The 22,146-nt window shown below is 38.4% G+C and overlaps 1 protein-coding gene across 11 annotated transcripts in view; it reads right to left on the bottom strand.

Moving 5' to 3' along the window:
- The window catches only part of CHD9 (chromodomain helicase DNA binding protein 9), an 87,660-nt gene that overhangs the window by 5,627 nt on the left and 59,887 nt on the right, over positions 1 to 22,146 (bottom strand). For 6 of the 11 annotated variants that reach the window (XM_041400396.1, XM_041400393.1, XM_041400395.1 and 3 more), the window contains 22 exons: positions 21,470 to 21,680; positions 19,287 to 19,482; positions 18,385 to 18,552; positions 17,638 to 17,817; positions 16,216 to 16,326; positions 15,352 to 15,548; positions 14,370 to 14,569; positions 13,749 to 13,908; positions 12,732 to 12,821; positions 11,834 to 11,937; positions 11,597 to 11,714; positions 10,867 to 10,924; positions 10,466 to 10,508; positions 10,092 to 10,311; positions 9,769 to 9,971; positions 8,630 to 9,538; positions 6,334 to 6,497; positions 5,130 to 5,402; positions 4,210 to 4,378; positions 3,152 to 3,291; positions 2,459 to 2,680; positions 1,546 to 1,674 (listed from right to left, as the gene is read on the bottom strand). In XM_041400396.1, the coding sequence (XP_041256330.1) occupies positions 1,546 to 1,674; positions 2,459 to 2,680; positions 3,152 to 3,291; positions 4,210 to 4,378; positions 5,130 to 5,402; positions 6,334 to 6,497; positions 8,630 to 9,538; positions 9,769 to 9,971; positions 10,092 to 10,311; positions 10,466 to 10,508; positions 10,867 to 10,924; positions 11,597 to 11,714; positions 11,834 to 11,937; positions 12,732 to 12,821; positions 13,749 to 13,908; positions 14,370 to 14,569; positions 15,352 to 15,548; positions 16,216 to 16,326; positions 17,638 to 17,817; positions 18,385 to 18,552; positions 19,287 to 19,482; positions 21,470 to 21,680 (4,265 nt within the window). The remainder of the gene's footprint in view (positions 1 to 1,545; positions 1,675 to 2,458; positions 2,681 to 3,151; positions 3,292 to 4,209; positions 4,379 to 5,129; positions 5,403 to 6,333; positions 6,498 to 8,629; positions 9,539 to 9,768; positions 9,972 to 10,091; positions 10,312 to 10,465; positions 10,509 to 10,866; positions 10,925 to 11,596; positions 11,715 to 11,833; positions 11,938 to 12,731; positions 12,822 to 13,748; positions 13,909 to 14,369; positions 14,570 to 15,351; positions 15,549 to 16,215; positions 16,327 to 17,637; positions 17,818 to 18,384; positions 18,553 to 19,286; positions 19,483 to 21,469; positions 21,681 to 22,146) is intronic. The other 5 variants (XM_041400402.1, XM_041400400.1, XM_041400401.1 and 2 more) reach the window with 5 other exon arrangements.

Raw genomic sequence — 22,146 nt, 5'->3', positions numbered from 1 at the left:
AAGTAAGTTCTTGAGGTTTGAGGTTTCTTTCATGCAAAAAAGGCAAAATTAAGGTTACTAAACAGCTTATCCTAATAAAAGCATATAAGCAGGAAAGTAAGCTTTTAAATTAATAACAGCTATTATTCAGATCCAGAAAGAAAAAAAAAATTCCAATTTTTGCTTAACTTTCTCTATAAACTGCAACTTAAACTCCTATTTTCTAGGCTACTTTTGATGCCTCACTCCCTGCTACTCAAAAGTATTACAGAACTAAAAAGGTAAATGAAAAAAACCCGGTTTGGTGATACTCAGAAATGGGAGACAACTTATACATGGAAAAACTGATATTAATTAAGTATCCATGTACCAACTATGGAGTGGAAATTTGAGAGGGAGAAAAGCCATCATGAAAACACAGGTTTTCACAGTAAACAGAGATCCTATCTCTCACTCCTTCATCTTCAACTTTGACAAGACCCCTCAGGGCACAGCTCTTGAGGAGCAGCCACAGATCTCAGTTTCAAGAAACTCACAACCATTCCGGTTCCCCTTCAGAGCTGCTGTCTCAAAGCACTGAAGAGATTAAAGACTCAAATCCTGCCTTGCTCTCCTGTACAGATGGACAAGGCTCCTGACCTTAATATAGCAGCATACAAAAAAACTCCATCCTGCTTCCCTTGTAGCTGCTCTAACAAAAAGAGAAGCTGGCAGTGCCACAAGGGAAAGGGAAAATGCTCCATACATGGACACAACAGCTCAAAGATTCCCCCTGGATTGCTGCTCTGATGCTACAGTGACATTCAAAGACATCATCAAACGTATCTGGCCAGATCTGTTCAACAGACACCAGTAATGTTCTGCATGCTTTTCTTGAATATTGCCTTTAGCCCTCCCCAGAGCCTGTTCAAATGCATTGTGCTGTTCCCAAACTTTGACCACCTGCACAAAAATTCAATTCAATGCCTGCTCTCACATCTCCCACTGCTGTCTTTTCACACAAGAATTCCCCTTCTCCTTTTGTTCTCCTGTTCCCCTACCACTTCACCTAGAAATGTGACAGACAGCCAATACCTATTGGTGGATCCATAAAGGGCAAATGCCAGACATTACTGAAAAAAAGCAAAATCATCCAGAGGATTGTCTCAATTCCAAAGTACAAGTTTCTATACCAGATGGACTACCAAAACAATTTTAATTGTGTCAAAAATAGTAATGGGAAGATCACAAAAAGAAATCTCAAACTTCTGACAAAGTTGCCACTTTGATCACATATTTTCAATGTGTATTTTAGCGGCCCTGCCTCTGTCTGAGTCAATGGCACAAACACTGCATCATAGTGAGTGTTCAGTTCTATAATCCATGGGCTAAGTTTCTACTTGTATCTTACATATTTTCATACCAGCAAAAAAATTACTAGAAGATTGTAATTTACTTTTTTGTTCTGTGCCAAACAAAACAAAACAAAACAAAAACTTTCATTTGCATACTGGGAAAATTTTAGCAAGTATAGCATATCAAGTTCTTCATCTAGAGTAACTTTTCATTTGGGGAGTATGAGAATACCTTTCTTGCATTTCTTCTATTTATGAGTTGAACACGTTCTTCACCAGTCAAACTGTTAACATCCAGTTTATTGGGGTTTCGACAACGGTGTCTTTTTTGTTTGGGTCTCCCATCGTGCAGCTGCATCCTCTGTTACAAAGGAATTAAAAAGCCAATTATCCTTCTGATACAACTTCAAAAACAATAAGAGCTCGGTGCGTTCTCTTGAGTCAGGCATTTATTTGAAGCCAACTTCAACTTCAGAAATAATTTTAATACCAGTACCTACTCACTAATCACAATCATTTAATAAGCAGCCCAGCAAACAGCACTAGATCATCTCTCTGATGCCTCTGCCCATTGCTTTACTAATTTTTCAGTTTTTAACAGTGCTTTAACTGTCTGGAAGATTGTTGCTGCTTTGTATTATCTTCCTGGAGAAGGAAGGTTGTTATTCCAAATATCACACATATGATTTTCTTATATTCTGCTAAACATTACAAAATGTCAAATTCAGAAGTAACAGTATGAGAAGATCATACCCACACAAACACCACTACCATAGCACTGTACTGTAGCTATGAGATGCATTCCACAGTAAGTTCTTTAATCCTTTTCCACATCACTAAATATACTGTTCCACATCTTCAGCTCCTATCATAGGTATCACAGTAATATGAGTTTTCTTATTCTAGATAATTTTTTAAACAGTAAGTGAAACAATACAAAGATCAAATGCCTTGATTTGGTATTGTTTTTCCTGACAATTTCATTTGTGAGACCTCACACTGTAAAAAGAAACAGACATTTTCCTTTTTGTATGTGGAACAGAAGAACAAGGAAATAATTCCCTGTAACACAGAACACAAACCAAAATATTTAATATGTAAAATACTGCACTATTTAGCTAGGGAGAGGTGAAAGAAATACTCACAGGAATACAAGCTCCTGAATCTTCAACATATCCAGGATGTTCTTTAAGCCACCTTTCTAAATCTTTTCTTTTAGGGGCATCATCACCTGCAAGCCTTGTTCCATCCTTTAGGTTAATAACAGGAACTGGGCTCTCTGCATCGAGCATGCCTTGGGACTGTGTGTAACTGAGTGCTGGGTTTATTCCTGCAGCAACCTGGCAGGAGTTAATACCTGGATTAACCTGGAGAAATTAAAACCATCTGATTTACTGCACTGAAAGCAAACCATCACAATTATTTCATGTAAGAGTCAATGAAGGCCACAGTTTTTCAGATCCCACTCAAGGACTTGGGCACTGCTCATGCCACAGAAATCCCTTCAAGTCACTGTCCAATGAGGTCCCATAAGAGATGTTACAGGTATGTCCAAGTGTTGCTGTCAAGCCACAAATTTTTAGTAATACAGTCTTAAAGTTCATCAGAATTAAAGTTACATTTTAAAATCAGTTATTGCTATTGTATATATCTAATATTTAATGACACTCCACCAGTTTTCATCTGTGTAATCATAAACTATCAGCAAAAAATATCCCAAACCTGAAAGTTTTGACTACAAGCTTTTGTGGAGCAGGGACAGCTGGTTATGCTCAGTTAAGGCACTAATAATAATAATTTTGATCTTATTTTTTGGATACAGAATGAAGTTTACTTACATGGTTAGGCTGTTTATTTCTATTCATAAAGAGGACATCAACCCCCTCCACATTCTTCCTTCTTCCTCGTCTCTTTTTGACTACAGGCTGACTGTCAAGGATAACTCCATTGGCACTGGCTGTTAAGTGACTGGAAGTACCTAATAAATGATGCAATCAGATTTGTGTCAGATGCTTGTTTTGTAAAGAGAAACATGTCTGAATACAAAAAGGAAATAAAATTTTTTGAATTATTGCAAGTGCATGTAATTCTACATGTAACAGCAAAGATAAATTGCCCTTTGTTTTATGCTTAAAGGATGATGAATATCAGGTTCTGAAAGCCACCTGACTATGAAAATTTCATTACTACCCCTGCACCCCCTCCAAATTTATCTGGGATAAATTTCAGGGATGATGACCATTGAAAACTGTTGATATCATACACACAGAGAGGCAGACATACCTAAATAAATGTTCAGCAAGACTTTAATGGTTTGTTGCAAAATTTAGGCAGAAGCTGGTCTAAGTTAAGTACCTATTTCTAACATTTTAATCCAATTGTTAACTCTTTACTTCAGGTTCATTTTTATTTGTCACAGTATACCTACTGTTATCTTGTTATGAAACAAGCTCTAAGTTTTTGGCTATAAATCAAAAATTGATTCTAATTGTCCTCCACGGCCTCTTTATAGGAGACATAAGGAAGATTACGAAGAGTCCAAATTGGCAGAGGCATAAATCTGGAACTCTTCATCTTTATTTACAAAGTAGCCACATTAAGTTCTGAGTTAAACTGATTACTGTCAGTGTACCGTGATGCACTTTATAATTATTAAAATCTTCTTTGGAGGTGGTTTACAGTGCATAATGGCATCATTCTACTAAATTAACATTACAGTAATTGACATTGTGATAAAGTATCAGGGAGAATGTCTCAACGCTGGAGAGAATTTCTCCAGACTGCAGTTTAGAACAACACTGCAAACATCTCTCTCCATTGCAAATTCATGGACATCAACAGAAGAACCTAGAAGATTTAATACTAGATTGCCCTTCTTTCTGACATTTTTTTGTACCTGATTTGGGAAGTGATTTTGGGAAGGTGACAAGGCTGGTTTCTGAAGCATTCTGGAGTTCGCGTAGCCGAGCCAGATATTGCTGCTGACCCAAGGCACCCTCATCGCTTTCAAACGGCCTTTTCTGAGACATTCCCTGCTTCTGAAAAGTCAATTTCAAACCACCTTCCTGTTAAATAAATGCCAGGATTAGAAGAGCTTCTGCTGAAGCAGAAAGAACTACTTCACAATCAGGATTTTCACACACATTTACTCCAGCAGATTTGAGAAAGAATGAAAACAGTGTTAGACCTCGTACAATCTTGTTCTTCCATGTAAAACCAGAATATGAACAGAAATTTCATCTGAACTGAAAAATGCAGACACTGGTAAGGTGTTTACCTCCTGAATCCAGTCCTAGACCCAACTACAAGAGCAAATAGTCACATATTCTTATGTGCTACAAACACATCTCAAACTACAGAAAAATAAAATGTTTGAAGCTTCTAGCCTGCATTTAAACCAGGAAATTTTCTTGTAATCCTCTAAAAGACCATGAAATAACAAAATGCTTGTTGAAATGTTAAAAAAAAGCTGAACAGCAGAAATACCTTTTTATACTAACCAGATTTGTTAGAAACAGCATAAAACAAGCTGTCTGAGGAAGCATCAGCATGGCAAAAGTTCAATTCAGCAAAAAAAAAAATTCCTTCCAGTGGCTTAAGTAAAGAAAAAAAGGAAAAAGAACACAGAAAAACCCCCCTCCCCAAAAAACCAATCCCAAACCAATCCCAAACACTCAGTGCCCAGAAGCAGCAGACCCAAATACCCACAAACAAGTGTGTGAAGAAGTGAGAGTGAGAGCAGGCAGCCACTTGCAGGTAAAGCATGCCGCACACCGCAATCGCAACCAGGTCCTAGGGCAATAAAAATAAACATACGTCATTGATTTTCACTGTAAACTCCTTTTCTCGTACATGCTTCTTCACCTTTGACAGCTGGGGTGATTGGTCGTATTCTTCTTTTACAGCTGCCAGAGGGGGTGTGGGTGCACTGGGCTCACTGCACTCTGCAGCTGCCCCTGAGCTGTCCAGGAGCTTGGTGGTGTAGAACGATGCCACTGTGGTGCTGTCGTAGCTCCTTCGGGCCGAAGGCCATTTACCCTTCAGCACTGTCTGACAAATGCTGTCCAGCCGGTTAATCATAACTCGATCCTAAAATAGGAGACAATCATTCTGTAAGACCAATGCTTACCAGCACTGTTGCATTTATGTATTAGCTCTTAATTCTAGAGAAGAGAAATGACAACATTTTTATCACTGGACTTGAAGATTTTGAAGCGCCTGGATTTGTACTGAATCGCTGTAAATCTGTGAAAGCACTTCTGTACTTAATTTCACTATGCACCTCTAAACAAATATGCAATTTCTCTCATTAGTACAGGGTCTGGCAAAATATAGTGTATTTCAATCTCCCTGATTTTTGAAGGAAAGATATGCTAACTACCAAAGCTGTATTTGTATGTGTGGCTTTGACTCACTGTTAGCAGGATCTGAACCTGTGAGCAGCACCATAACATACAGCAAACAGCATTTATAAAACTACCTACAGACTATTACAGACTATTATTCATGTCTCCTTTTACCTTCCAAAACCATGTAATTCCTCATACCCATCTTTTGGACACCAAACACATAACACTTCACTCACCTCCATAATACACAGCTCTCAAGTCCCAATAAATTCAGGTAAGTACATGAGGACTACAGAAACTACTGGATTTTCTGATAATTTCAGTTATTTGTCATATAAATTTGCTAAAATCACAAGTTCTGTAAGCAAACATTTATTTCTGAGTTCAAGGCTCTCCACTATATTTGATATAAGTCAACTTTTTAGGCATTGAATGTAATTTTTCACAATATGCCAAAGACCTGTGACATTACGGTTATACTCCCCTTCAAAAATTATGAAAAGCAGTACCTAGATTTAAATGCATTTTTCAGGAGTCAACATAATGTCTAAAAGGTTCTGAAGCTCAAATCCTACAGCTACTTCCCCTGCTTCTTGGCTCTAACATACTTAACAGAATATTCACCACCTTCAACTACTACTTTGATTTTCAAGGTTGCATTATGAACTTGCCTTTGGCCAGTAGGATGCAGCCAGCATGTATCCACCTTGTAGGAGATAACCAGAATTTGGTGTCCCATTGTTCATCTGGAAACTGTCTTGTGTCTCATCTTGTGTGGTGCTCAGAGAGGCCACACTCTCTTCATCATAGGCTTTTATATGTGGAGCTCCTTCTGCTGAAAAAACCATCAAAATCATTATGTAAGGGAATTAAACACTCACTGTAAGAGGTCCAGGTGAACAAAACACACACAACAATGTTCAGAGAAAGTCCAAACACAAAGTTAAACTGAAGAATTAATCTCTTAGGTTTTTCAGGCTGATCCTTTTCTAGGGATGTAAATTCCACACATATTCCTGTTAGTATTTTGAAGCTTAAGATGTTGAACATGTAGCTGTTTGGAAACAGACATGCTTCAGAGTAATCTAACAGACAGTCTTCACTTAACATATTTATTTGGTAAGACAACATTCACTAAAGCATAGAATTAAATTGAAATCAAAGGTGTCTATCACCAGCACATGGCATATCCACTAGGATAGTACTTTAAAAGAACCATTTCCTTTACTGCATGGAATACTGGATGCTCCATGCCTTGAACATGTGTGCCTGCGTAATTCAGTTGTTCAGTTTTTGATCACTAAGAATTTTTCCATATTATCTTTCCAGTGTGTTCTCTGACTTTCTTATATTTCACCATTAGTATTTCATTTTTGTCTCCATTCAGACAACAACAGAAGTTTCACTATGACATGGGCAAACAGTGTGAAACAACAACAACAAAAAAAAGTGCTGCCTGAAAATATAATTACTACATCAGAACAAGAGGAGCAGCTCTTCAGAAATTAGATTTGTCCTTAACAATAGCTCTGTACTGAGTCATCTGATAGAATCCAGCATTCCCTTCAGAGATGCTTCAAATGTGGAAAGTATGCCAAAGGGTCATTGCCATTGAATAACCAATGAAATAAAACCTGGGCTTCAAATTAAAATACAGATGAAGTTAAGTGAACTTTCCAGCATTTACCAATCTCTTCAAACCAACAGCAAAACCACCAAAAAAACACCCCCAAAACAAAAAGGCCAACTGATTTATGAGATTCTGCAGTCTGAGGAAGGCAGGATTATTTGTCTAAACAGACTGAGCTGGTACAAAACAAGCCTAATATTTGGAAATTGTAGCACACTTATGGTAACCACAATCTCTCTCTGAATATTTATGTTATATAAGCATTCCCTTGCTGTCATTGTTTTACTGTTTGCATACCAACTGTTTCCTCTAAAAATGTCCTTCCCCTGCTAGAGGCAGCAGCATGTTAGTAATTTTTTGTAAGTGGAATTTTACTCGCCCAGTAATCACTTCCCCAGTAAATTAACCCCATTGTTTCCACTTGTCATCTCCATGGACAAGGAGATCCATCTGATTAAGACAATGCTGTTTCCCCTTAGGTATTGGAAAAAACTAGGTCCTTAATCCCACTGCCTGCCTTCATTTTCTTCTCTTCTCTATTACCATTTGTATCACACAGAGAAATCTTTCCAAACTCTGAGTTTCAGTGGGGGAAGTAGAGGCCATTTCACAGCAGCAAAGTAAGGAGTGTATTAAATAATGAATGGTTGGGTTGTTAAAAACTCTAAATCACTTTATCAGAGTTTTGCTTCTAGTTTGAAGCTTTCACTGTGTCTGTGTTACATGGTCTTATGTGCTGCAGCCACCTCAGTTCTGGCTAAGCAGTTTTTTTTTAATATGAATTTTTGGAAAAGTTTTTAAGTGTTTGAAAATTTTCAGTGCAAAACCATTATTTGGGGAGTGCAAAGTTCGCAACAGAAAGCAGCAGACTCGAGTTTGGACAGAAGGAAGCTTGCAGGTTTTATGAAAGAACATATGAGGAAGCTACATAGACAGGTGAGCAAGAGTGGAAAAAACAAACAGGGAAACCTAAAGGGTCTCTTCAGAAAGAAAAAGAACCCATAGTAGGGAATACACACACATAGAATATATTTCCAGAAAACACTGTCCATTCCACTCTCCCACACATGAACCACATGCACAGCAACCTTGCTGAGGGATCACAACACATCCTGAGTACTTCACCAAGGCATTGACATGAAGCAAACAAAAAGCAGTATTTCTGAAATTCTTCCAGCTCACTTGGAAGAATCAAGCAAATATGTTTATTTACTTTAATGTTATGTTTAATAAAGTTTACTTCTGTGGGATTTAATAGCCTTTTAAAGACATTTTTCCATTAAGAATAAACTAGTTCAGAAAAGAATTATACTGCAGAAGTAAGACTACACACATACCACGTTTTTGTGCCTCCTCTTCATCACTATCACTCTCTTCAGACGATGACGATGATGACGACGATGATGATGAGGACGATGAGGAGGACGATGAAGATGCTGAAGAACAAGATGAGGATGATGAAGAGCTAGAGCCAGATCGAGAGTGGGAACAAGATGAAGAAGACGAAGAGGATGAAGATGATGACCTGGAAGAACAGGATGATCTATCTGAGTCAGAGTCTGAGTCAGAGCTAGAGTCAGACCCCCTTTTGCTGACTCTCTGTTTTTTGGAAGCTGGGTTTGGAGTTAGAGGCTCTGTCCTTGCTGCCACCATGCGCCTGTCTGTCTCAGCCTTCACGCTAGGTCTGTGGTCTGTAATTTGTAATGGGGTGCCATTTTTGGGACTCAAAGGTTCAGATTTCAGTATTGTCTGTGTCTCCTCTGTAGACATAGACTCCTCTTCAGAAGACTGAGGGTCCTCTTTCAGATTTTCATTTTTAGCTTTTGTGTCCTCAAAGGCATTCACTTTAGCATCTGACAGTCTTGACTGAGGTGTAAGAGGAGAAGCAGATAATGCCATCTGGTACTGGTGCAAGAGTGGAGTAGAAGTCCTTGAGAGAGCCACTTTGTTTTGATTATAGTTCCTCTGGGCAGACATAAATGAGAGTTCAGGATCACGAAGAATATGGTAATCTGTCCTGCTGACTCCGTGTTTAGCAGCTCCAATAAGCAGATCCCTGTCGTGAGTCCCACACTCCCACCAGACAGGCAGGTCTGGGTTTGGCTGGCACAGCTTTAGCCTCTCAAACAGCTGGGGGTGCCTGAGAGCCTGTTCCCGCACTTTCCGCAGGAGCTCGATGCGGTACAATGTCCGGGAAGCACGCTCCTCTGTGATGGGCTGGATAAAAAGGTTTGGGTCCACGAGTTCTGTATCAAAACAAAACAAATGAGAATCTGCCAAAACCAATGTATCAGTACTTTAAGTAGATGACTAATGAGTTAAGATACGTCTCCCCACTATAAGCTTCCAATTTTACTCTCAACAGGTTTCCTTAATTCTTCCTCCCCTATTTTTGTCTTCCAACACATGAAAGAAAAACCTTTTCAAGGTAAGCACTGACAACACAAATTTAAAAAGTAAAAGCATGCACACCCACCTTCTTTAGAGGGGAGGCGACAGACCCTCCTGCACATTGACATAAATGCATACAGGTACTTCTCCAGGCTCTCATCAGTTTTCTTGTGCAGCCGAGCCATTGCTCGAAACTTGGTCCAGTCAAACCGTCCCCTTTCAGGGTCAAACACCACTCCAAATGTGGACACAACTCTGTAAAAGTCAGCTTCTTCTCTTCTTGTCCATCTTGACCAGCAAGAAAAAGATGTGAAATTCTGTCAATTTCTTCATTGTTTCACATATTATGTCTTTATCATTTTTTACGTAAGGGTGGACTCAAAAAGTACATTTGCATGCTGCACATACCTTTGCTGTCTTTCAATCTTAGCAGCCATTTTTGGATTTAGTGCAGCTTCTTCGTATGGCAGCTGCATCATACTGCTTTGTACTGGGAATGTTGGCTGGATCTGCTGGGCCTGCCTGTTTTTACTCGTCCGTTGGTAAGCGGTGATCAGGCGGCGCAGACGCGTTGTTAAGGCAGACTGAGTGGGCCAATAGATTTTGTCCCCTTCCATCATTTGTCCATCTGTACGAAACCAAGTCAAGGGAAAAGTAAAGAAGCTGATTATTGCTGGTTTCTATGGTTCCACGCTAGGTAATTACGTTTGAGTAATTCAATTGAACTAAGTAATTCAAAACACAACAGCAACTGGCTCAGATTGGAAGTTTTATGGACTTACCTCCATCCGCTATTACAAGATCACCTGGGGATGAAACATCATCCTGTAAAAAAACAGAAGTGAGGCACAATTTAAAATATAGCTCTCTCCAGAGATTTAGGTTAAACATACATCTTACAACAATTTCCGAACATGACAAAGAACAAAAGTAACAAATTGTTTGGATAAATGGCTAACAGGGCACACAAAGAACCATGTAACAATTCCCTACCATTCCCACCCACCCAGACAACTTCAGAAACTCATGGAGTAAGCTTTATCAGTTTAGAGAAATACAGAAAAAAAAGTAATAATTTGCTCAGCAAAAAGGTGGAAGTATTACATTACATTACATTTCAATGTGTGTTGAAGTGTCTAAGTAACGAGTGTTAAAAAGAGCTATTAATTGGTGCCTACTATACCTCTATGTCATCTTTAAACAGTGCTGGTGCTGGTTTATACTCTGGATCTTCTACATCCCTGTTAAAATTTCAACACAAAAGAAACCATTTTAGTAATATTTTATACTACTAACTGAAAAGTTCTTACACTCTTTTCAATTAAGCAAAACGGATTTAAATTTAGTAAGATACTGTATTTTAATTTTCTGTTTGAAATGAAGAAAGTATTTCATGGCAGCTTTGGCTTGAATCCTGCTCCCCCCAAGTCACTGTATCATCCAAAGGTATTCTTTGTGACCACCACTAAAACCTCAGTGACGAGGCAATGAACAAAAGCAGTTCTCTCTTTCAGCAGTTACCAGTAATTCTCACATTGATCTACTGGGGTCACTGGTCAGCTGCGCAAGACTAAGACATCAAAAGCTGACCTGAAATCAAGTTGCACAGGTCTGTAGCACTCCACCTCTGAATGCTTTTGCACTTCAGTGTCTAAGCAGAATTTTTAACATATCAACACAAGGTAAAATGCTTGTTAATAACGAGTTGCTGCATTTTTCTCCTAACTGTGAAATCCCAAACTTCAGTAGTTGTTATACCAGTCCCTTTTTCCACCCTATGGGAGTAAAATTGAAGTAGTGTCCCATACAATAATGACACCAAACTCATGTAAAACCAGTTAGGAGGAGAATAAGGTACAGCATGTAAATTCAAATTAATTTGCTTTAAGGCCCCAAAACATTTCCTTCCATACCCATCCATATAATCATTTGCTCTCTGTTCAGCAGCAACTGCTTTCTCATCAGGCTTTCCAACCCTTTCCAAGAAGCAAAGAGCTGGGTCTGCTCTGATAGTGTTGTATTTTTCATAACCTGTAATGGGAAAAAAGCGGCAAAAAATCAACTTCCATCGTAAACAAAAAAAAAATTGAGTAAAGTGTTTTTACTTCAGGGTGTGGGGAAGAACATACACAGTCACCCTCGTTACTCACCATGTTTAAAAACTCCTATTAGAAGAGATTTATCTGCATCTGCATCCCACCACTCAGCAGGAACTTCAGAGTGGTCTGGCTCAGGAACCCAAACATCAATTTCACTAAAGAGAATCACCAAGAGCATACCAACATCAATACAATTCAGAGGAAGAAATAAATTTTTAAATTTTCTTAGTATATTTCTACTTCACGTGGGACATTAAACTTCTCTCTTCAAGCACACAAATACAGTAAAACCAGCAATACAAACACCCAGACAACTTGGTATTTTGTATTTGAGACCAGTAATGGGGAAAAAATACAAAAGCAAAACCAGTATACACCATTCTTCCTCTCCCAGTGAACTTCACCCACTGAACTCCCAGCAGCCTGTGCTTGCACAACATTGCAAACCAAGGATTATCTGTGTTAGTGTTTAATAGCATGAGAGGGACTGCTTCTCACTAGTATTTCTGAATCAAATTACAACTTTCTATCTGCCACAAGCTCCGGTAGCAGCGAGTTCAAGAATTTCCAAACAGCAATACTTGTCTTACAAAAAAAAATGTTTAAAAAAATGAAGGCATTAATGGAATACACAGCACATAATCAAAAGCAGGGGAAAACCTGCCAATTATCATGTCAAGTGCATAATTCTATCTTTCACTCACTTTTTCAGTCTATTTGACTCATATTATTTTACTTTATATAGCTAGACTCATGAAGAGGAATCAGGACTTCCTCATGTCAAGTTGATGAAGTGTTTAGTAAACAAAGGGAAAACAAAAACATGTTCCTCACAGCCTAAGGATAAACACATTTAGTTTTAACATTTCTTATTTAGGTCTAGGCAGATTCTTGAATTTTCATCTGACATTTGAAATAAACAAGTAAAAATACTCTCTCTGTAGTTCACCTGGCATCAGTTCCATCAAAGACCTTTTGGAATTCATTACCAATGACTTCTTGCTTTAAGTAATATAGCATTCTTACTCGAAGTAAGACTCTAAAGAAAAAAGAGAAATACAAATATTAGAACTCAAAAAGCTTCCAGTAATTGTGGATGGTTTTGTTTTGTCTTTTGTTATACCACAGACATTTCAAGTAATTTTCCTTAAACATGCTTCCTTCAGTTTTAAGCGGGGGTTAACATTCAGCTCCGGTGACCTAAGACCTCTTATTGTAATCACATTTACAAATTGTTTCATGGCAAAATTTCTTTCAAATCCTGAAGACCAGGTTCAGCAGAACACTCTTCACTTGCTTCATAAAATACTGATAAGAACAAAGTGCTACTTCCCTTTTCCTGCTTAGAACGTGTACTTAGAGAAGACTAAGTGGGCTGACAATGAACATCCTCCCCTTAACCTTTCCATTCCTTCTCACTCACAATTTGGTGCATGACTCCAATGACTTCTGCATGCTATACCTCAATTCTTGACTACAGCTGTATGAATTGCCCAAGCAGAATATGACAAGTTTTGCTACAGAAAAATAGTTTATCTAAACCAAGCTTATTCACTGCCATGAATGACTAAGCTTTCACAAACTGGTAGCTCAGATTCTCTGAATCCTAGAAAACATGCCAGGGAAACAGCATGTAAGATTGAGGGGCAACAACTTCAGTGCTTTCAGTCTCTTTGATAAGCACTCCCCTCTTTAGTCCCTCGGCTGCTGCAAGGCATCCCAAACATGTTAGCAAGAGATCCCTCCACAGACAAAAACAGTTTCTTCAAAAATTGTAACAGAATTATTTTACATGTGAAATCATCTGTTCACCTGCAAATACACCATGACCTATTTATTCTAATCAAACTAACACCATTAAAACTCCTTTCTTCCTACTGCCACGACTATTTTAAAGTCTAAGACAATGAGAAACTAGAAGAAAAAACAAACATCAAAAGACATTCACACTTCAGCGACTGCTTACTTGTTGCAATGGTGTTTTATGTGCTTTTTGTATCCTTCATCTTGCAACAGATGCTCTGGATTGTATTTTCGAAGCCATTCAGCTTTGTGTATATCAAAAGTACTAGCCTGGGTCTTCACTTTTTTTCCTTTTCTTCCTCTAGGCACAGGGGCTGATAAGCCTGTATAATGTAAAATATTACAGGTATAGATACAGATGCCCACAATATTTCTAGTTCCCATATCCTATACAGGTATTGAATCTCAGTGCAGGATCAACACTAAGATCAGTCTCTTTATGTGAGTCTTTTTGTGTCTCAGAGCATCTCTGGAGTACACATCACCAGTAAGGATCAACAGGAGAGGGGGAGAAGAGGAATGTGCTGTCACCTGCCATGAAACAGAACAGGTTCTTCTGAACTGAAAAGAAAGCTCACACCAAACATCATTTGGGTAAGCCATCAAATCCAAGGCAAAGCAGCAATGACATTTCTTTACCCATCAGCTGAATTGTGTGCTTGAAATAAATCCCATTTATTTCAAGTAGGATGTGTTTAGAGAGGACTTTTTACTCTTTTTATCCCAGTACCACTGGCACACGCATATGAAGCTGTTTAAGTGCAGAAACACATCAAGTCCTTACCAAGGTGGTTCTGTAACTCTCGTGTTTGCCCATCCTCTGTTGGGGTGATGAGATCCCATATAAAACTCTTTATTTTCTCATCCCCTCTGTAGTGAACAAGGCAATAGGCTAACAGGGCTCTGCAAATGATCTCCACATCCTGCTCATTCAGCTGCCTCTTGAAGCGGCCATGGGACAGAATTTCTCTCCATCGGCCCCACCTAGTCCAAAGTGAAAGACAAATCAGCGCCTGGAAGTGAAACACTGGGGTAGCTACAGACTTCTCTTACAAAAGAGAATTCTTCTCTAAAATATGTAGCTTTTAACCTTTTTCTTTCAGCTTAAGTCACTGAGTAGAAATAATAAAGTAACATTTGCAACATAACTCCACCTGATTAAAACAGAGTTTTAAACAAGAAGCGCCTCTTTACAAAAAATATGGATGATTGTTTTACACTTCTAAGACACAAAACTGATGAGAACTCATTCTGACAGGAATGCTGTTATTTTTCTTTTAAGATGGGTGAGAGAACACCTAAGATTTGATTTCCAAATCAAGTTATCTGATTTCAGTATGCTTAAAATAACTGGTTAGATTCTCAGTTCCTATTTGTGCCTCACAGAAGCGCAAGATGTTCTACAATTATGAAAATCAAGTTACCAACGAAGGCTTTATTTCAGACATTTTTAAGGAGTCTTGAGCCTGCCTGCAGCCCTTACTGTAATGATTTTTAGAGAGACTCCTGTAGTGCCCATGTTAAATGCTGTAATCTCATTTGAAGAAAGATTTTCACCCTTCTTTCCTAATGTTTTTTTAATTGCAAATTGTCAGGAACATTTATTACAGGATGCAAGATAAATTCCTCTTCTAAAAACGTTCCCTGCACACACTCCAGATCATTGCCAATCTAGAGTTAAGTTATTCCACAAATACTATTTACTACATGGAAAAAACCCATATTTTTAAAACCCTTCACAGAATGAAGAAGGATGTCCACAATACCCGTAGACCAGCAAGTTCTTCTCCACTCGGAAGCACTCTGTCCTTCCATAGCCATTGGAGCGGTCACACGGCCGGCGGAGCTTTGGCTTCTCCTCACCCTCACTCTCCACCTCAGACAGCTCTGCCAGCTCATCCTTGGTAGCACTGAAGGGCCGTGTTTGCTTCCTGATTCTTGGGGTATCAATGACAAGGCTGTTCTGCAAAATTGCAAACAAACCTTGTGAGGGAAACCGTTTTTCTCAAGCACACAGCTCCAGTTCAGAAACAATTCCTACCTCCTGCCCTTCACAGCTATTCATGAGGACACTGAGTACCCATGGAGCAAGTAAAACATTTGTGGTGTTTAAATCAAGAAAAAATGAGTTCATATGCTAATGCCAGTACATTCGTTACAAACAACACAGTATCTCATCTGAGCTGAATGCTCCCACAGATTACTCTGCAGTCTTTCTGAGAGAGAGGGCACTGAAACCTTTTTGAATCAAATGCATGGGGAATGTCTTCAAGTACAGGACACCGATTTCAGTATTATAAAATTTATACAGGTTTTAGTCACTTATTTTGCAGAGTCGAGTCCAAGATTTACAGACAGAGAAATGGGACAATCAGAATAATTCACAATTTCAATCATTTTCAGATCTTTGACAAAAGTCAGAAACGTCCAAACTTTTCACTGGACAGGAGGGAAATTAGAAATACTACAGCTCTCAGCAGGCCGACTGCTCATGCACAAATAAGCCAGCAGAAAACGGTTGATTTGTTGAACTACTAATTAAAAAGCACCAGAAATCCCACACCTGCAATTTCAGAATTCAACAGCAAGCACATGCTTGAAATAAAAATCCACAATAAAAAAGTACTTACTCTACCACTGATAGCATCAATATCAATTTCTGCTTTTTTGGCCCATTTCTGCCAGAAGTTGGGATCATCTAGTGAAATATCGGTCCTGTTTCCAGATGCAACAAAACTAGCCTGTAATAAATAAAACTAAAGCTTACCAACATCTTACATCAAAAGTTTGTAGTTTGCCTTACTGCTGTACAGATTGCCTGACCTTATTTCATCAAAAAATCTCCCAAGCAGCTGTTAAGACTTTAGAAGTTACTTACTCTGCAAAGCAACTCAAAAGCTCTCCTCCCCCTTAATTTTTAAAAATCAGATCCATAATATATCAGAAAAATCTAATGAACTTTTATGCACCATCAGGAGAGAAGAACATTAAGCAGCAAGATTCTTCTGCTTCTAAGTCTGAATCTAAATTACTTGAATGGAAGAAAAAAGAATCTTTTGAAGAGGCTTATCAGCATTTGGGGATTTCATCTCATGCAGAAGTACTCGCTTGAGGGAAATTTCAAAGGGGTGTTTAAGCTGCCAACAATCAAAGCCTGAGTGCATGGAACAGGCTTAATTTCAGAAGGCATTTAAAAAACCCTGATACACTGCATTTGGGAAAAGAGTAAATATATAAAAAATTCTCTAACTCTTCTGATAAAAAGACAGTGATGATGATCTTTAGAAATCTACTTCTTATTTAAGCCATAATCAGCAAGATATAAGAAAACCTAAACAAACATATAAATAAATATTTTTAAATATTGCCATTTAAGAATATAAATATACATTTACAATATCTTAAGTCTTCTTTCTCCTTTGCCTTTTTAATTATTTTGGAATTCTCACAATTGCAATTATGAAGTGCCCACACCCCATGCTCAGTTTTACTGCTTAATATTTTACACTCTCAGCCCCCTTCCTATGTACATATATGCTCCACTCACTGCTATTTTAGGATACTTATTTTGCTTCTCCAATTCTTACCAAAAAAGCTCAAGGTTCAAAATATATCCTTTGTTTATGCGTTTTTAAAATGCATTTTTAACCACATTAATTTTTAACCTTATTAATTATTGCCATATATATTTTCCTCTGACCTTAATGTACCTAAATACAACTAGCTCTATAAGCAAATTTGTTTAAATATTCTTGGTTAATGCAGCTCATCATATCTCACACAACCCCCAGCCTTTCCCAAAGCAGCGCAGATCTATTACTCATCTTTGCTCAAGCACACTCCTTGCACCTGGCGTTTACACAATCTGTCTGTGGCAATCTGACTTTTTATGTGCACGTTAACAGAAATGTACAGATGCAAGAACCCAAAATATGTACCTCACACATATCCCCATTAAACACAAGTAAACAGAAGTTACGAGTAAGGCCTAAGCTCTACAACATCCACATTCACAGCTCTGTGCTGTCACAGAGCACCCTGCTGCTCTGCACCTTGGCAAACGTGGAGCCTCTTCCCTCGGACTCGATCGTGATGGTTTTAGTCCGACGCTGCAGGATCTGGTCAATGTCTTCCTCACAGAACTTGGAGCCTTCATCCTCCTCATCCATAATGGCACCATAGGCACCTCTTCGAAGCAAGTCTTCTATTTCTTTTTTGGAGAGTTGTTGGATCTGAGCAAATAAAATCAGGTTTAGACAGCCAAGAAAAAAAAAATCCCTGGAGTCTTTTCTCTTCCTCTTTCCCATCTTTCCACAACCTAACTGTGCTTATGATCTATAAGCCTAAATCTGGAGTATTAAAAGCTATGAGAAAAGTCTAGCTGATAGTTGAAATAATAAATTAGGTGCTTACAGGACCCATTTTTAAAAGTATGCCTCTTTTTTTGACTATTCTCAACACCGTGATGTGCATTTTTAAAAAAGTTACCTGTTCATACTTGTATTAAAGTAACACATTATCTTAGAATGAGAAAATACAAGGAAACAAAGAAATTTTTCTCCTTAACACTTTGACATTATCTACCTTGAACTTTATGAGGCAAGAAATAGTGAAAGATTTATCAGAGTAACTGGCTAGATTTAAAATTATATCAGCTATATTGCTAGTTCACATCAAAAAACAGAATGGAGATGCAAATGACAGAAAAAGGGAAAAGTGGCAGCTTCTGTAATTTAAAGTAATTCCCACATGATTACAAAAGCAAAAGGAAGGTTATTTCAGGAAATAAATCTACATACACCACCAACACTGTTTTCTCTTCCACTCATACTCTGCAAGACAGCCTTATCCAGTCCCAGTTTCAGACTTGCTCTGTCAAACATCTCTCTCTCATAGGAATTACGTGTGATCAGTCTGTAGACCTTCACTGCTTTGTTCTGACCAATCCTATGGCATCGGGCTTGAGCCTTTGGAAGGAAGAGAAGAGAGCAGTTAGAATTTATACTTAGTAGTAACAGCGATCTTTTAAAAACCTGTTTCTGCTGTAGCCTAAACCAAAAACAGGAGCATGAACTCAAAAGGAGTCAACACACATTTGAGCAAACAGAAGCTATCAGGCATTTTCCACAAAGTGAACAGTTTTCTAAACACAGTGTAGCAAGAAAAATGCAGCTGAATGGCCTGTGCTCAATGTTCCTGACTGGTACTGCCCTTGCAGTAACACGAGATAAAAAGATCCTAAGTGAGCTGATCTCCTGATACAAACAGTAAAGGAGTTGCAACCTGAGAATTATTTAAATTTCAGCATCCAATTCCTAGATTCGATTAATTCACTTTTTCTTAATGCATATTAATCCTATTCTGTATACTATGTTTCAACTGAATACCTCTATTTCCATAAATTGTGTTAATCAGTACATGCAAAATATAGCCCCTGGGTTCACAGTGTCATCAATTCTTAAGGGTGTTACCAAATCACTGACTTCACCTGTGCTGTGTTTTTCAAAAGTAACTGATTTGAAAGTTCCCAACCAAATGAAATCTCTTCTGAACTGAAGGCATCAAAAAACTTTAAACACATGCCTTAAAAACATGAACCTTTCAAAATTACTTGTGTTCAAACAGAGACAATATTCAAAGCGATGAAATTTTTATCCATCGGGTTTAATTAGGGCTCTCTACCATGCTCAAAGAAATTTACCTGCAGGTCATTTTGGGGATTCCAGTCAGAATCAAAAATGATGCAGGTATCTGCTGCAGTCAGGTTGATGCCCAGGCCCCCAGCCCTGGTGCAGAGGAGGAAGACGAAGCGATCCGAGTCGGGTTTGCTGAAGCGGTCGATGGCAGCCTGCCGGAGGTTCCCCCGCACGCGCCCGTCGATGCGCTCGTACAGGTACCTGCACACAGCACAGACACAGCACACACGGCTTCACAAATGGGTCTGCAATCCGAGAGTCTTTGAACAGCTCTACTGCTTGCATTTATTCTGTACAGCAAATTAAAGTGATAAAGACTAACTCTGAATAGCAGCGGGTAACATAACCACGAATCATGTCAGAACTCGCAGAGCTGTAGCACCAAGGCACATCAGCAAGTCCAAACACTGAGCATTTTAAGACAAGTTCTGCATTTTGTCCACTAAGCAACTACGTGATTATACCTGTATTACTCAGTTGCATTAAAACACACCCTAACCTGAAGTCCTCTGTGGACACTCAAGTTTTTCACGTATTATCCTTGGATCCCTGCCTAGGGTCACATAAGCAGGACAGTGGACTCTTGTATTATATACCAGATTGCCTGAACACATTAAGGGTAACCAAGGAACCAGCAGAAACCAGAACTTGGTGAGGTGTCATTGGACAAACTGCGTATTGATTCTGTAAAGATTAAGAGAAATGGAACAAAAATGACATGACAGCACCTTTAACAGTCTTCATCAAGGCCTCCTAGACTAAACCGAGCAAATTTTCAAGCCTGAAGTAAAACTCTCATTTGTTACCTTTGACAATTACAAAGACTGCTTTGAAACTTCTGAAATCAAGCAAAATGCTTAAAAAGGGAGCAAATACTTCTGTACTTGTACACTGAGTAAGAAGCTGAATGTGCATTCAGTAGTCAAAAAGCCTCACGACCATTTTTCTTCTCATCAGCTATAAAATGGCACAGCAGATAATCCACAGGACCACAGGCATTCTGGCAGGCAGCCATCTATCTCCTACAGGCCTGAATTCTGCTAAGTGCTAAGTCTGATCATGTGTGCATTCTAACATTTCTAATCAAATGGTAGCACATAGCAAATTTCAGCTTCTATGGATTTCAAAAGATTCCACCTGTAGATATGATTCACTGGCCTAAATGTAACATCACTGCAGAAAAAGCAAAATTTTCCATGAAGAATTGTAAGTATCACTATGAAGTTAAAATTAATATTTTAAAATAAAACAGAAACCATTGCATTTCCAGTTCAAACAGACAGCTTTAATATAAAACTATCACTAAAACAGATATTAAAATAATCTAATACACAGTATTCCAGTATCCACTGCAGGAAGGCTTAACACTAATAATTTTTGTTTTTCAACACGTTAACTCTGTGTTACTATGATGTAGTTCACTGGCAGTTACAAACTTCGAAGAAGTATGTACATTGCAACACAAAAAACAAGAACAATGCCTTGTTATAGATTTTCAGGTTGATACAGCAACTATTAATTGTAACCCAGTTTAAGGTTTTATGCATTTATTTAGTCACATGCTCAAAAAAGCATTCAGTTTCCATGGAGTCAATAGTCTGCAATAATCAGAGGGTGCAATTACACGTGATGGCAAAAGCCAGCCTAAGGAGCAGGTTTATGGCTGGCAGCTCAGTTCTGCTGCAAAATTCAAAGCAGTCAACTTAGCAAAGATAGGAAGAATATTTTCACTCTTACATTAATAAAAACCACATCCCCAGTTGTTTATCACTTTGTGTGTATATTCCTTTGGAAGTAAGGAGCTGTATCTTGGACCCATCTGGTCCCAGTTCAACACCATGTAAGTGAAGAACACATTCAGGGCTTCCTGGGGTTTGGGCAAGCAATGATAAGCTTCAACTTGCCTGGTTTCTGACAGAAGATGTAAAAACAGTATATACGTAACTGAACGTTTAATGAAAAAGCAACAGACTGAAGGCACATGGTTTACTCAAATGGGACAACCTCTTTTTAGTTTTTCTCTGAAGTTTTTAATTAGTCATGAACAAATCACCACAGAACATGAAGTTACACACTGAATAGCAAACAAATAAAACAGAACTTCCAGCTTTGGTGGGCTGCTGTCATTAATCCTGCTCTACCATTCATGCAGAACGATATATCACAGCATAGAGATGATTAATCTTACCTTTTATGTATAAGGTAATCCTCCAAAATATCAAGGCAGCGCACCATTTGAGAGAAGATAAGGACCTTGTGGCCTCCTGCTTTCATTTTTGGAAGAAGCTTATCAATAAGAACCAATTTACCAGCAGACTGGATCATTGCTTGCAGGTGGAAGTCAGGAGCACTTGGACTGTATGTTTCTTTAAACTCTCCAAGGATCTTCTCTTCAGCACCTATCAAAGAATATATTTCCATATCTGTGGATGTATCTAAACAAATACCTCCTAATTCATTCAAATCTAAGTTACCAAAATCAGTGCTGTATCCTCAATATCCCCCTTTAGGTACAGATGGAGACAGAACAGAGTTTTGGATGGATCTGAAGTCCAAGCAAGAACATCTATTTTTATCAGCTTTGACAACAAGTCTTAAGTTTTTAAGCAGAACACCAAAGAAGGAACACCTTGAATGAGGTGAACACCCATCCTCCAAAATTCAAAAACTGAAACACTTATTCTCGAGTACTGTAAAAAAAACATTACTAAAAAAAAAGTTTTTTGTCTTTGTGATATTTTAAATGGATCACGAGTCTTTGCAAAAAAACAGTATTTTGAATACTACTTCTGAAACCACAGCCAAAACTTTCGGAGTGTAAAGTGTATTTTCTTGCAAGTCAGGAAAAACACCAGTTGTTATTAA

This window comes from Onychostruthus taczanowskii, unplaced genomic scaffold (genome assembly GCF_017590055.1).
Source record: "Onychostruthus taczanowskii isolate IOZ18803 unplaced genomic scaffold, ASM1759005v1 scaffold18, whole genome shotgun sequence".
Taxonomy (NCBI): domain Eukaryota; kingdom Metazoa; phylum Chordata; class Aves; order Passeriformes; family Passeridae; genus Onychostruthus; species Onychostruthus taczanowskii.
The sequence above is the reverse complement of the archived record's forward strand: the minus strand, read 5'-3'. Positions and strand labels throughout refer to the sequence as shown.